Below are 14,257 nucleotides of genomic sequence, written 5' to 3' on the forward strand. Positions count from 1 at the left end.
AGTTACAACAGTGAGTGTCTGCACCAATCTATAAAACACGGTGGAGGCTGTGTCATTTAGGTCGCATTTAGGTTTAGGTCGCATTTCAGCAAGAGGTCTTGGAGATCTGGTTAAAATTGAGGGAATTATGAATACAGAAATGTATCATCAGACTTTGATGCACATCTGGACAGCGTCTTATACGAATTGGTGTCATTTTTCAGCATGACAATGATCCCAAACACAATACACAGTGCAAATCAAGAATTTGTCTCGACAGAACCCGGAACTTAACATTATTGAGGCACTGTGGGATCATGTTCACAGAACAAAAGGCAGCTTTGAATGTCCTTCAAGAAGTCTGGAGAACTATTCCTGAAGAATACTTACAGAAATGACAAGAAAGCTCGCCTAAGAGAGCTCATGCTGTGTTGAAGAATAAATGTGGTCATACCAAATACTGACTTTGAAGCTCATTAGAACTTTTACCTTATATACTGTATTACCATATGTGTCTGTTATAAATCACTGCTGTTATTTCCCATTTTCCTAGGAAAATATGAAGAAATGAAGGGTGGTTCAAGATTTTTGCACAGTACTGTCCATGACAGTGAATCTAATATGATCCTGGCTCTCACTGAACAAATACCTGAGTCTCTTTCAGCTTCTTTCCACTATAAAATCAGATCAATTTCAACACATGTGCCTAAACACTTAGTAGAATTTTTGAGCATACTTTATCTGATCATGTAATAAAATGAGCATAAACATACAGAATACATAATGAGAATTTTGCCTGAAAATGAATTTATATTGCCTAGTCTAGACTGAAAACAGTACCTAGACCTAAAGCTTAATGTGAGAACTGAAGGAAAACATAACAAATCATGTCTGGGAAAAGTGTGTATTATGTTACAAAACATGTTAATTGCAATTTATTATAGAGTCATTTGTAACTATAATTACAAGTTTATTTTATTTGGAACAAAGCTGCCGATTGTACCGTTTATGTTCTCATGGTGTCTTGCAGCCTGAGATGCACTTATAGTAATTACTCAGCACATACAATATGTAGCTTCTTATTTTTCTCTTTCTGTCAGTCCAGATGATTTTTCACACTGTTCCAGCTGCCTGCCTGGGTATTATTCAACAGTGCTGGCTCGCCTAAGGATGAGTGCTCTTGGCTTACACTAAGATATTTTTGGCAAATAGCAAAGAATAGTAAAAAAAAAGATGAAAAAAGAGACAGAGTGAAAAAAAAGCAGAGACAGATGAGCATAACGCAGTGTTCTTGGCTTGAGAATATCTAGGGGCTAGATTCACAGACCCCTAATATTTTGGGGGGGATTTTTTTTGGCAAAAATAAGAGGATATAAAAAAAAAGACGTACAGAGACAGGTGCATGAAGCTGGTATTAGGATATGAACAGTGAATACGACAAGCCAAGGATGACGGCCATCAGCTTTAGCTGATCTTTGGCAAATAGTACAGACCGTGAAAGACAGAGACAGGTGAGCCTAGTTTAGCACTCGTAGCTTTGGCAAATGATCAAAGGCATATAAGTGGCAATGGCAGCTGCACAGAGAGAATCTATTAGTACACAGGGTTTGTAAAGAGCTGTGAATTTCTGTAGCTACGGTGCAAGTCTTATAAGTTCTAACACACGGTAATGTGCCATATTTTCACTGTTTTCAGTAGACCTCCAATTTATTTTTTCCTATACATTTTTACTAAACTCTCCCTCTTATTTATATTTGCATTTGAGTTTAAATTGGTGCAACATATAGAATACCTAGCTCTACGTTCATGAATTAGGCTGTTAGGTGTTCATGTCTACCATCACCAGAAGCTGCTTAGCATCACCCAACAACCACCGTCCATTGGATTATTTGCACTCTCTCGCCCACATTTCTTGTTATGTCTTCACTATGTGCTTGATTTCAATTTCATTTCCATCTGACTTAAAAAGCTAGAACTTGGATTAATTGTTTCAGTCTTCTGACTTCAAACTGAGAGTTTATATATTCACATGTTTTTAATCTGTTCAATATGAAACTTCGATGATGCCTTATTTTCCTGACATTCGCACACAAACACATCATCCGTGCCCCCTTTTTTTGGCTCCAAAACATCTTAGCAATCCAAATGTCAGCATTGCTGCATTAACCGCCGTATTTTTTGTACCTCCCACCCAATGACAGCTGGGATAGGCTCCAGCACTCCTGTGACACTGAACTGGTTAAGTGGTTAAGAAAATGTATGGATGGAATTTCTAAAACCATGCAATGTTTTTGTAAACAAGGAATCTGATTTTGTCTTTGGGTTTCAAAGACAGAGTCATTCAAACATGTTGTTCTTGTTACGTGGCGGTTCGTTCCAAGTAAGTATGCCATCCATACTGGGTTTCAAGTGTAAGCTAAAAACAGGCAGTGCATCATTATATTAAAGTATCAGTGTTGCCCACAAACAGGTAACTGACACGTACTCCCCCAATTATGTAACTCATGCTCTCTCATGTTTCTCATATTTCTTAGATTTAAGATTACATTGAGATATATAAGTGGTCTGTTGGGAAATGTATTTCTGTTCATTTTAAAGCAATTAAAACTAATCAATTTCACTCCTAGAAGTCACAATTAACTTCTCTTCACACATCACTGTTCTCTGTGCACATGTGCTTGCTTGTGTTTTCTGGACAGACACGTGGCCGTGCACAAGCATCGGCATATCTGGTACAACGCAGGGATTGTGTCTCTGCTTTTCGGAGAACACAACATAAACAAAATGAAAACGTATACCCCATCTCTACGTAAACTTCCCTCACACAACCCCTTCCCTGAGCACAGGCCAAACTTCCAGGCTCAAAATAAATCAGGCAGCTGCTTGAGTTTTATTTTATGTGAGCTCTGTGCATGTATGTGTGCTCGAGTGTGTGTGACTCTGTCTGCAGGGTTTCTGTGCATGGAAGGAGTAGACAATTAGGTGTGCAGACCACTGCTGTTCTCTGTCAATGGAGAATGAGTGTGAATTTATTATAGGGTGTTCAGGTGAGCTAAACATCCCCTTCTGACTTATGTGCATGCTTGTGCATTGTGGGGGAAGGGGTCAGTCCCACTGTAGTAAAACATCAACAGCACATCTGCAGCAATATCTTGAGACATACACGAAATCTCATATCTGATTTTGTTTATCTATCCCTTATTAAGGTCTTTTTGTGTGGCCTCCTACATTCATGCATAAGAGCTTTTAGAAAAGTTATGTCATGACCCCACCACTATTTAGAAACTCTGCAACAAAGAAAAGGCTTGTCAAACACTGCAATTATCCTGTTTGAGGCGCTTTCAACAGTTGGAGATCTCCATGCTGATTAAAGAAGAAAACAAAATTAACTTAGCACAACACAAAAGCTGCTTTAAATCCTGTCTTCTTTGCATGATCTAAATAATGCAATCATTTGCTGCGTGTTCCTGTGTTGGTGTAGGTACATCAGGTCAACTGTGTTTCATTTTCTCCCCCCTAACAATCTCATCGGGGCCTTGACACTGTGCCATTACTAGAGAAAAACACTCAAACACACACATGAATGTGGGTCCATTAAATAGTCAAATGGGCTTCGAAAGGACTTTACTGTGGGGAATAAACCATTTAGCCAGACACTGGCAGTCGAAGTGCATAACAGTGAAATACAAAGGTGGTTTTGTTGAGGCACGGGGTAATTGGTTGAAATGAAGAGTTTAATCCTTTGGTGTTCCTTTGCAGAAAATAATGATATCGCTAAAGAGGTGAATTTAAGTGCTGAAACGTATTACACTTCACCAGTGGGACCCCTTTAGGACAAAGCCATCACGCAAGAAGGAAATGTCCTTCTGCCTTAGTCATTTCTAAAACAACAAAGTATAACTACATTGTCTTACCTTTTCCTTCCACCCTGCATTCAAACCTCTAGTTCAGAACTACTGTTCATTCTTTAAACCTTCCTCAACTTACTCTACTTTATCCTATCCACATATCTTCCCTCTTTAATGCCTTTCTCTGGCACCTATCCCTGCTTTTAAAGAAGGACTCATGAATGAAGCTGCCACAAATTAGTCAGCTGAGAGAAAAATAAGCTACACCTATTGTAAGTGCTTAAGTCACTTTGAATGCAAAAGCTACGTTACACAACCACATATGGCTTCTATCATTTGTAATTCTAAATGTTTAGAAATATTAGTAAATGTTTCCGCTTTGGACTGATGGTCAAACACAACAAGGAGTTTAAAGATGTCAGTTAGGATTCGGCGAAGTTGTGTTGCGTCCACAACCAATAGACTCCGTGATTAATCGAGAAACTATTTTACAGATTGCAACCCTGCAAATTGAAAGGAGTGTACCAAAACCTAACCAACCATTTCTCTGAAAGTCTATTTGCATTCATGCGTGGTATGTGTGTGAGTGTGCTATGCACACATGTGCGCCACATGTCTTCCCCACAATAAAACAGCCCATTTAGCAAACAAGATATTGGGTGTTTTTATTGGTCTCATCAACCGGGATTCAGTTTGACGCTGAAGATAAGAACGGAAAAAACGATTCATTGAAAAAAAAGAAAAGAAAAGACAAAACAAACTCCCAGAAACTTGGCTGCATTTTTTTCCACAGCTGTGCGTATCAAATCCTAGTATAGTTTTATAGAGATATATGAATCTAAACAAGGAGTAGTGACGTTTCAACATTCTCGCCTGGTGACATTATTGCAAGGTGAATTATGTCTTAAGTTGCAAGCAAAGATCTCAGGTAAACAGTGATGACGAATCTGTCTCCATCTCTGTTTAAGTGTTGTGTTTTCTCATTTTCAGCCTTTTTTCTTTCTTTTCAGTGTCTCTACCAAGCTTTCTCAGCAGGAGTGCAACAAAAACACTGGTTCTGTTTAACAAAAGGCCATCAAGGCCCCAAAGCTCGAGAACCAAAAGTGTGTTTTGAAAGCTATTATTCATATAACAATACAAAGTGCATTCCTAGACCAGAAAAACAAATCAGGCAAAGACTGAAGCTTTAAACAAACAAACATTAGATTTATACTCACTTTTGTCAGCATTCACTAACTCAGGGAAATTTATTTTTTCAGTCTGTCATGAAAATATAAAAGGATAAACAAAATCCTTCTTAAGGATTGGATTAAAGATTTAAGTGATGCTTAAAAGTCTGCAGAACTGATCACCCACCTTGTGATAAGGTAGCAGACCCACAGCAACGTAACTGAATTCAAACTGAGGGAGATATGCACAGCTGCAGTTGAATATAATCCGGCTCCTTGTGCAGAGATGAAAACCACAAAGTATGACTTAATTTACATTTACAATAAAACATCAAACTTCAGTACGTCAAGACTTGACAAAAGTACTAGTAGTTAATCCCTTACTTAAGAACTTAGCAGTAGTCAGTTTCTTTCTACAAAGTACAAAGTCACTACGTTATAAAATATTTAGCAATAAAAACTGATCAAAAAGTGCCGATAATACTAATCTTTCACCTGTTGCTCATTCTAAAGATTTTGTTTTTACTTTATGCACAGGGTTATTCATTTGAACTTTTCCAGCTGGCTCAACTTTTTCTTGCTCTGATCAGTTTAAAGTGATTGATCTGAGCTGGGATAGACGGAACAGCAAGAAATTTCCACTGATGTTGTTTTGGCACCTGCTGCTTGCCATTTTGGCAATGCTTGCTTCACTGTAATGTTTTCCCCCCAAGAAATAAAGAAACTCTCACAGACAACTAAATGAATGTTCGTGTGTGATGATTTCCCTGGTAACCATGGTATTTGCATTCATGCATTTACAGTTAATAAATCCCAGTTCTGTTCCAGCTTTTTACTGGATGAAGAGGTCAGTCAGTGCCAGGATAATTTGGCTCTTTATATTTGCCATCCTTAAAAAAAAATTTGTAGCCTGGACATATTTAGCTTCATGTCAATTTAACAGCCTTGTAGAGACAACTTTACTTTTACAGCTTTTCTTTTCTTGTTCTTCACACATCTGCTGTCCATCTCTTCTCCACATCCACCTCTTTATTTGGAAAACGAATAACAACCAGTCTCCCATTCAAAATACACACATACAGACACCACATGCATTGTTGTATCGCCGCACTGCTCTCATTCCTTTTGCTCTTTGACCCAGTGACAAAGCCAATCAAAATGTGTGGTCAAACAGGAAGAAAAGGAACGACGAATGGGCGATAACCTATAAACGCTAACAGAAACAAGGGACTAGACTGGTTCTTTCCATTATTCATGCAAACCCATTAAAGATGGACCACATGTTGACCCAGGGATGAAACATTTTGAACACAGACTACGTCAATCAAAGTGCCAGTTAATGTCAGCCATCAAACACAGAGAAACCCAGACACTCTGATTTTATTTCTCATTGTAAACGGTGTTTGGAGAAGGGACACAAATTGCTGTCAATCTCAAATAAACTGTCCCCAAAGATGTCCTCTAATCGCGCAGCTTTCATAATAAAATACGGCCACATGTGTTTTACCACTGATAAAATGAATGATACTCGATATCATCCAGCTGTGTGGTAGTTAATAGCTGAATGGTGTGTTTTAACATGCTCTCTAACAACAACAACTTGTGGTCCCATAAAAATGTCATATGCTGGAAGATCTCTTAACCTCGGGTGCAGTAACTTCTTGATTGCTTGCTGCTATGAGCGTTGGTTATACAAAACCAGTCTGACAGTATCCTGACTAATCTGTATGTAACTGTCAGGGAAATCAGTCAGTGAGAAACCTATCGTGGTGTTTTATCAGTTTGCTGAGAGATTGGAGGATATATTCTAAACAAATTTTAAGGCAAGGATAGAATGACAGCTACCGCTTCCTGCAAAATGATTTTGGTTTCAGCTTCAGTGGCTTCCATATCGTTGTCAGCAAAACTTTGCGACTTGCCCCAGGCCATCCATCTTAGCCAAGTGTTATTCTAAGACCTGTTTCTCTCATCATAAAATAGAACTAGATCGTGAATATCTGTTGCTCACACTGACACACATGCACACTCACTAGCCCACACTCTGTCCTTGAGAAGCGGAAAGCCTTATAATATTAGTGTGTGTGCTCTCCACCACTCAACCAAAAGTAAACATCTATGGTCTGTCGTCATTTGGACACAAATTAGAGGCTCACATAAAGTGAGGGGTGAAAAAAAGGAAAATGACCAAGAGAGGACAGAATGTAAAATCTGAATTGAGTGAGAGGGAGAGATGCAGAGGCACAAATAAACATGCAAACAAACAAACAAAAACAGATGAGCATTTCTCTCTTCACCCTTAATCCGAAAGTACAAGTGTAAAAGCCCTGAATATCTTACTGGGCTTAAATAAAAACACACATATGCCTACAAGTGCCGCCAAAAAACAGACAATTTGAACCACATGAGATCCACTATGATCTAGACGCACTGATACACACACACTACAACAGAAATTCTTGAGATAATTCAGCTCCGATGTACAGGATTCCACCAGACAGTGAGGAGTAAGCCTTGGGGGAAGAGGTGATGGGCCACATGTTGATGCTCTCCATGTGATTTTAGCTCTCCCGCTTCCCTTCAGGGGACAAGCGATCAGGCAGAACTAATGGCGTTGCTGTGTGTTAGAGGTAAGATTATCTCCTACGACAACAGTGAAAATCTGCCTGGATGCAGGATGTCTGGGGTTGAAAGGGGAAGCATGAACCTTAAATCTGATGCACAACTGGATTGTTTGGGACTAACTGAAAGGGAGTGCACAGATCCTGTGTTGTCATGGTGATAAATGTATACCCACTCAGGTTCACGCATTAAATCATTTCAAGGTGATGTGGCTAGGGTTTGGCTTAACAACTTCAGACACACAGAGCGTGAGGTCATGGCTTACTTCTGCAGAGTGAGGCTGAGGTTGCCAGTGCAGCTCTTGATTTTGTTCTGGGCCTCCAGGTGGTTCATGCCGTCCGTGGAGATGCCATCAATGGAAAGAACCATGTCTCCAACAGCAATACCACCTTTCGCTGCCTTTCCGCCATCCGTCAGCTGCAGAAACACAAAAACCACAAACAGCATGAATTGCTGGAAATATCGGGATTACTGAGCTGGCCGGTGGGTCAAGGTGATGTCGGATGTCCACATTCAGCCTGTGTTTATCAGAGGATTTATGGATCTCTTCTATTGCATGAGTATTTAGAGAAAAATAATGAAAGACCTAGGTTCTGCACCACATGATGGAGGGTCTACTTTAGGCTCACTGATGTGTTTTTAATAGCAGGAGCCTGCAGGATTAAATTACTTTTGTGTGTTCTTTATTGTGTGCTGTCTTAATGGCCTTGCAGCTTGTTAGAGAAAAGAGTTCAAAGGTTCTCAACCACAGTGTATCTGAGAAAAAGAAAGAATGAACATGGCTGTTTATCATTTAAAGATATTTATTCTTATTCATTTTTTAATGCCTGCTCTATACATTACAGTAGCTATGCGAGTTGGGAACATGCCACGAATTGATAATGCAAGAAGGTATTTACAGCTTAGAGCAAACAGAATCAGTGTAACACAAAGGTTTGTGGTATGATATTGTGATATCTGCCTCTTTGAGCAAAAAAGAAGCTAAATTTGACACTTTCTTAAGCACTACTGTGCAATAAAGATGAAGTAAAGTGAATTTAGTGTCAGTAAAAAGCAATAACGCAATTATCCCCCATGCAAAATGTTGTTAAAAAGGTGACAAACAGATAATGGGACGCTCCGTGGTGTAGACACATACCTTTTTTATGGGCTTTGAGGAAACAGTAATTATTAGCCAGACATTTCTCACTTTACACGCATCATAAAATTTACATACACGTTTCTTGTCTCCATGTTTCAGTGTATTCCTTCATCTTCAAGCTAAACCTTAAATATGTAAACAGTCTTTAATCACTCCGCTCTGGAGGAAGTTGGTTAATTTGAAACAGATTCAAGCAAAAAAACCAAAAAACCAACGATCTGGTACTGAATACCGGTTCTGCTGTTCAAATGGGCTTCAACATACACAGGTGCATATTTTGTAAACAAGCTAAGCATTTAGCATGCGAGTAAATGAGCTTAACGCCACATGAAAATATAATCAGATCATTTGGTTGAGCGTCTAATTATACATTCTTGATTTTTCATGGACTGCGCACAGAGCTGCCTGTTCCTTTCTGATACATTTCAAATTATGTGTTATGTGCTGTTATGTAAGAGAGTGTACATACTTTACTAGGAGGGACAGATTAACTTAAATGTGCTTTTACACACTCGTGGAAAATGAACAATCTAATATTTTTATTAGCAGTGAAATATTGAAATAATTTTTTCTATCTTTTCTGACCAAAACATTTTCTAAAAACGACCTTCTGAGCATGAAGGTACTTAAAAATATTCAATTCACAATCTACATAAAAATATTGATGAAATGTTTATTTCTAAGCAACTAAATTAAGCGACTAGCTTTTTGTAAGTTCTGTTGTTAATTATATGGGACTGAATAGTGTTAGCAACGCCTTGCAGATGTAGTTCTGTCCATTCTTGGTCACACAGAGGCTCTAAGTGTGTCCAAAGTGGAGTGAGGTCATTTGTTTCTTTTGACACCACACAGACCACTTCCCTAACAGCACACACAAAAAAGCATACTTTTGTAGAAGATTCTTAAAAACAAATGCGTCTCCTGCTCCCTGACTATAGATCACTTCAAGTATAGAAAGACAGTCAAGGATGGGACAGTGTAATATGGGGTTAACTGTGTTTCCTTTGCCTTTATCTTTGTCTCTCGCTCTCTCACAGACACACAAGCACACACAAATACAGACAGACACAAGCAGGGCTAATAAAAGAGGCTCTGCACCCGGATTAGCGTTAAGGCTCTGCGGCCCCAACCTTTTATAGTCATATTAGCTCAACACACGCAACATCACTCAGCACCGCTCACTAGCACAGAGGGCAGGAAGAAGAGCATAATGAGAGATTGACATAACGTTGATTAAACTGGTATGGATGGCGAGGAAGGGAGAAAAGAGAAGGAAAAGAAGAAAATGCCACCGAGTAGATATTATGCTGCATGTTTTGACCCATTTCCAGGGGTGTATTCCAGCTAACCACTCTGGCACTGTTATGGCCCAAATGCTCACCACAAAATGTGCTATTATATGTTTTCCCCAATTAGTGCTAAGGTCCTCCCCCCCTACCCACATAAATTCCCTCTCCACATACAGACACAAAACACGGCTCTGTTTCTTTCAGAGTAAAAGTAACCTGTTTCCATACAACCGCCTTGAATTGATTTTAAAGCTACTCCATAAACAGTAAAGATTTTTGTGAAGATTATTTATTTTGCTTGTATGAATTTATCGTGTATGTCTTAAATCCACATGTCTGAAGCAATTATTCGTACTGGTAAGAAATCCTTTTGCAAAGGCAAACATTTGTTCGAAATTAATACGAAGAAAATCTTTCAAAGCTCAAAGTCGTCTCAATGTTTATATCAAAGAAAGTGAAACGCATCCAAGAAAATCAGACACAGAAATCCAAATAATCTATCTATGCAACAAGTCAAGTACTTGGAGACTGCCAGGTTATTTGATTTATGGCTCTGTTGCTTTGGTCATGACAGAAAACAGCAGCTGTAACACTTCAGATCTAACACAAATATGACACACACATGCATTACACCAATGTCAAACGCAAACGGAACAATACTTCAGTTGACAGGGAATGCTGAAAACTTGAAATGTGTTTTCTATAATCTTTTCTATGAGAAACCAGTACAAAAGCCTTATCCACCATAAAAACTGCAAAACAGCTGGCAACAGCAGTGCCAGTGACTTTTCTTTTCTGTTTGGCCCAAAGATTGAGCCACTGATGTCAGCGGCTATGGGAGAGGCTGTTACAGAACTGTAAAAGTTCTCTAACACTTACCTGTATTTTATATTATTTCTAAACATATTTGCTTTTTAACTCCATGTCTACATATTTAGGGTGGTGTGGAAACCCTCGTAGTTCAAGTGGCAAAAAGAATTTGCCTTTAAGTGGGGTTTTTTTCTTCAACAAATCAACAGACACTATTGTGCAAAAGTCACCCCTCATTACTTGTTGCTTCCAAGGAGCCAGACTTTCTTGTATTTTTAAAAAAAATTGGTCTTGAGCAATAGTTCTCCAGACTTATTTAAGGTCTTAAGGTTTTTCTTTGGACGTTGGCTAATTTTTTCACTCAATTTCAGCCCTACCTTGTTCCTGTTTTTCAGAGGGTTTTTTTCTTTAGCTTTGTTAGATTTAACACTGACCTATGAATCATTCAAGCATTCAGGGACCAACTCAAGGAATGAACCAGTCTTGTGTCTACTCATAATAGACAACTTAGGAAACAACCACTTTTAAATGATATCTTCAGGAAATTTGTTAATCGCAGCCTGTTTTAAAAACACACAATTTGTTGGAATTTCTTTATTTGAATCTATGGAAAAATGTCAAGACAACACAGACAGATATAAAACAACTATTAGCACAAAACTTCAAACTTCCATGTGTTTCTTGGCATGGTGTGCAGTCTGTCCTTAAAAAAACTGAAGAAACTGTGGTGGTGGACAAGTGGAGAACAAAAGAATTGACAGGTCTAAAAACAGCCATCTACAAGAGATAAAGAGTACCGTATTATTCAGACTGTAAGGCGCGCCGGATTGAAAGATTTGAGAATTTGAGAAAATTAAAGGATTTTAAGTGCGCCCTATAGTCAGAGAAATACGGTGTGTGAAAAAAATATGGAAAATGCAGCAATGACCTGACAGGACCTGAGAGATGTGTCTGCATGAAACCATCATCAGTGAAAACACACAATGGAACACTGTCAGTGATGGATCAAGGTGACTGTTGTCTTGGTTTGGCACTATATAAATACAACTGAACTGAATTGGACTGGCCTCCCCAGAGCCCAACCTGAACAATAATGAAGCAGTGTGGGGTCATCTTGATAGAGAAAGTAACAAAAGGCAGCCAATAGTTATTTGAATGTCCTTCAATAACACTGGAAAACTATGAGTAAAATCAGAAGAGCCTTTAGCTTCCAGGCCACCTTCTGTGGAAGCAGCTGCCAATTCAGGACACAGACACACTCTCTACTTTCAAGATTAGGCTTAAAACTTTCCTTTTTGATAAAGCATATAGCTAGGGCTGGATCAGGTGGCCTACACTGCTGGGATCCTCTCATAATGAGTGTTTGCTTCTTCACTCATCTTTTTTCACTCATGTATTCATACATCACTTTACATTTAATTAGTTATTATTCATTTCTGGCTCCCTTCCACAGTGTACCTTTGTCCTGTCTTCTTCTCCTCACCCCCAACCAGTCACAGCAGTTAGCAGCCCCTCCTTGAGCCTGGTTCTGCCAGAGGTTTCTTCCTTTTAAAAGGGAGCTTTTCCTTCCCACTGTCGCTAAAGTGCTTATTTGTAGGGCTCATCTGACTGTTGGGTTTTCTCTGTTAAACATTGTTATTTTTGAACATGATTCAATAAGCTGCTGTTGTTATTTTCCTAGCAAAATATAAAGAAATGAGAAGCAGCTCAAGACTTTGCACTCTGTGTGTGAAATCCAGCTGCCTTACTAAATATTCATGCAAAAGTAAAGGGGTCAGTACTTGTGTCATCACTGTTCCAAAACAATGAGAAACACACATGCCGTGTCTAAAAGCCATCTCCTACGAACTTGCTCTTATGCTTCCAGCGATGTCAGGTTTCAACACATATGCTGTCTGATTTAAGTGCTTAAAAAAATCTGGTTTCAACACATAGCAATAAGAGCTTACTGGAGTGCCGCAACATTGTCTGCTTTGAGCACACACTGAACATTTTGAGTGCTTTGAACAATGCCTGCTTTCAGCACAAGTAGTGACAAAGATGACAGGCAGATGGTTCGCATCGCACTCTCTGAGAGCTTGAGACACAAATACTCTGTAACTCGAACATACACAAAGCTGCTTCCATATGGAAGCCTTCAGTACTGACCTATTTTCCTTCAATTTTGCTGTTTCAGTACTGGAACTTATGTTATCTTTTAGTAATGTCATGACAAGAAATTACCCTTCACTCTATATATTGTTTTACTGAAGGGTTTTTAAAAATTATTTATTTTATTGATGTCCACTTATTTATAATCAATATTTATTACCATATGTTGAGACAGTATGTTTGGTTTTTTTTAATATATTTTTGTGCATAAAGTCCACTTAGCAGCAAGTTTGGCATATCCTCCAACAAAAGTATAAGGGCAACAAGAGTTTGATGAGTTGTATTACCACATCAACAAGATCTTTTCCTTTACACTGCCTGTTTATATCAGACTTCTGCATGAAAACAAAAAGAGTCAATGCTTAATATTCACTCGACTCACTGCTATTACTTAGCAGCACAGCTTAAAATCCCAGTTTTTCTATTATTTTACAGCCAGTTATTTTCTATTAAATGCCACTGTACCAACATTTGCAGAAATCTACTTAGGCACTACTACCAAGGTATTTCCAATTCTCCAATTTTCTCAATAAATGCTAACATTCAGCTACTGTTTGCTCTTTCTTTCGTTAATTGTTTTAATTCACTTGGAACAGGATATCCTCAGCTTATGGCACCCAGTCAAATCATAAACTTGCATGTGTTGCATTGCTAATAATGTTTCCTGCTGGATTTTTTCCTAAAATTAAATATATAAAAATTATTTGATTAATGTATTTGTTACACTGCAGTGAATGAGGACTGGAAAAATTGTACCCTTCGAAAAATATGAATCTAACAACACAGAAAACAGGAAAGATAATAATGAAAACGTTTGTTAAGCACAAGAAAAGTGAAGAGCAGTCAGAGTCAGAGTAATAGCAACAGATATCTCCATGAGAGATTCACATAAACAGAAACAGAGAGAGGTTTAAACAAAGAAAGAGGAAGATTAATAAAGTGCAAGGTCAGCCATCATGTCAGCCTACTTGTATGGCCCAATCAGTAACACGTAGTAAACTGTGAGGGAATGTTTCATTCGCAGTTTATGGCCCTGAATAAAGTAAATCATGCAGGTTTGTCAGCAGGATCTTGAAATTTTATGAAAAGGAATCTGGTATTCATCTGACAAAATCCACTGGTCTTCGTCAGCTGTTACGAGTATTAGATTCGACTTGATTTGGCTTCAGACTGGTGCTGGCAAACTCACTCACTGGCGTTAGAAGTCGAGTCACTGAAAATTGCAACGGATAAAAGAATCTAAAGCCACAA

The 14,257-nt window shown here is 38.6% G+C and overlaps 1 protein-coding gene across 5 annotated transcripts in view; it reads right to left on the minus strand.

Moving 5' to 3' along the window:
* pdlim5a (PDZ and LIM domain 5a) overlaps window positions 1-14,257 on the minus strand; it is a 67,680-nt gene that overhangs the window by 37,437 nt on the left and 15,986 nt on the right. For all 5 annotated transcript variants that reach the window (XM_026188718.2, XM_080309249.1, XM_026188720.2 and 2 more), the window contains exon 3: window positions 7,881-8,032. In XM_026188718.2, coding sequence (XP_026044503.2) covers window positions 7,881-8,032 — 152 coding nt within the window. The remainder of the gene's footprint in view (window positions 1-7,880; window positions 8,033-14,257) is intronic.

The sequence above is a fragment of the Astatotilapia calliptera genome, chromosome 12 (assembly GCF_964374335.1).
Source record: "Astatotilapia calliptera chromosome 12, fAstCal68.1, whole genome shotgun sequence".
Taxonomy (NCBI): Eukaryota; Metazoa; Chordata; class Actinopteri; order Cichliformes; family Cichlidae; genus Astatotilapia; species Astatotilapia calliptera.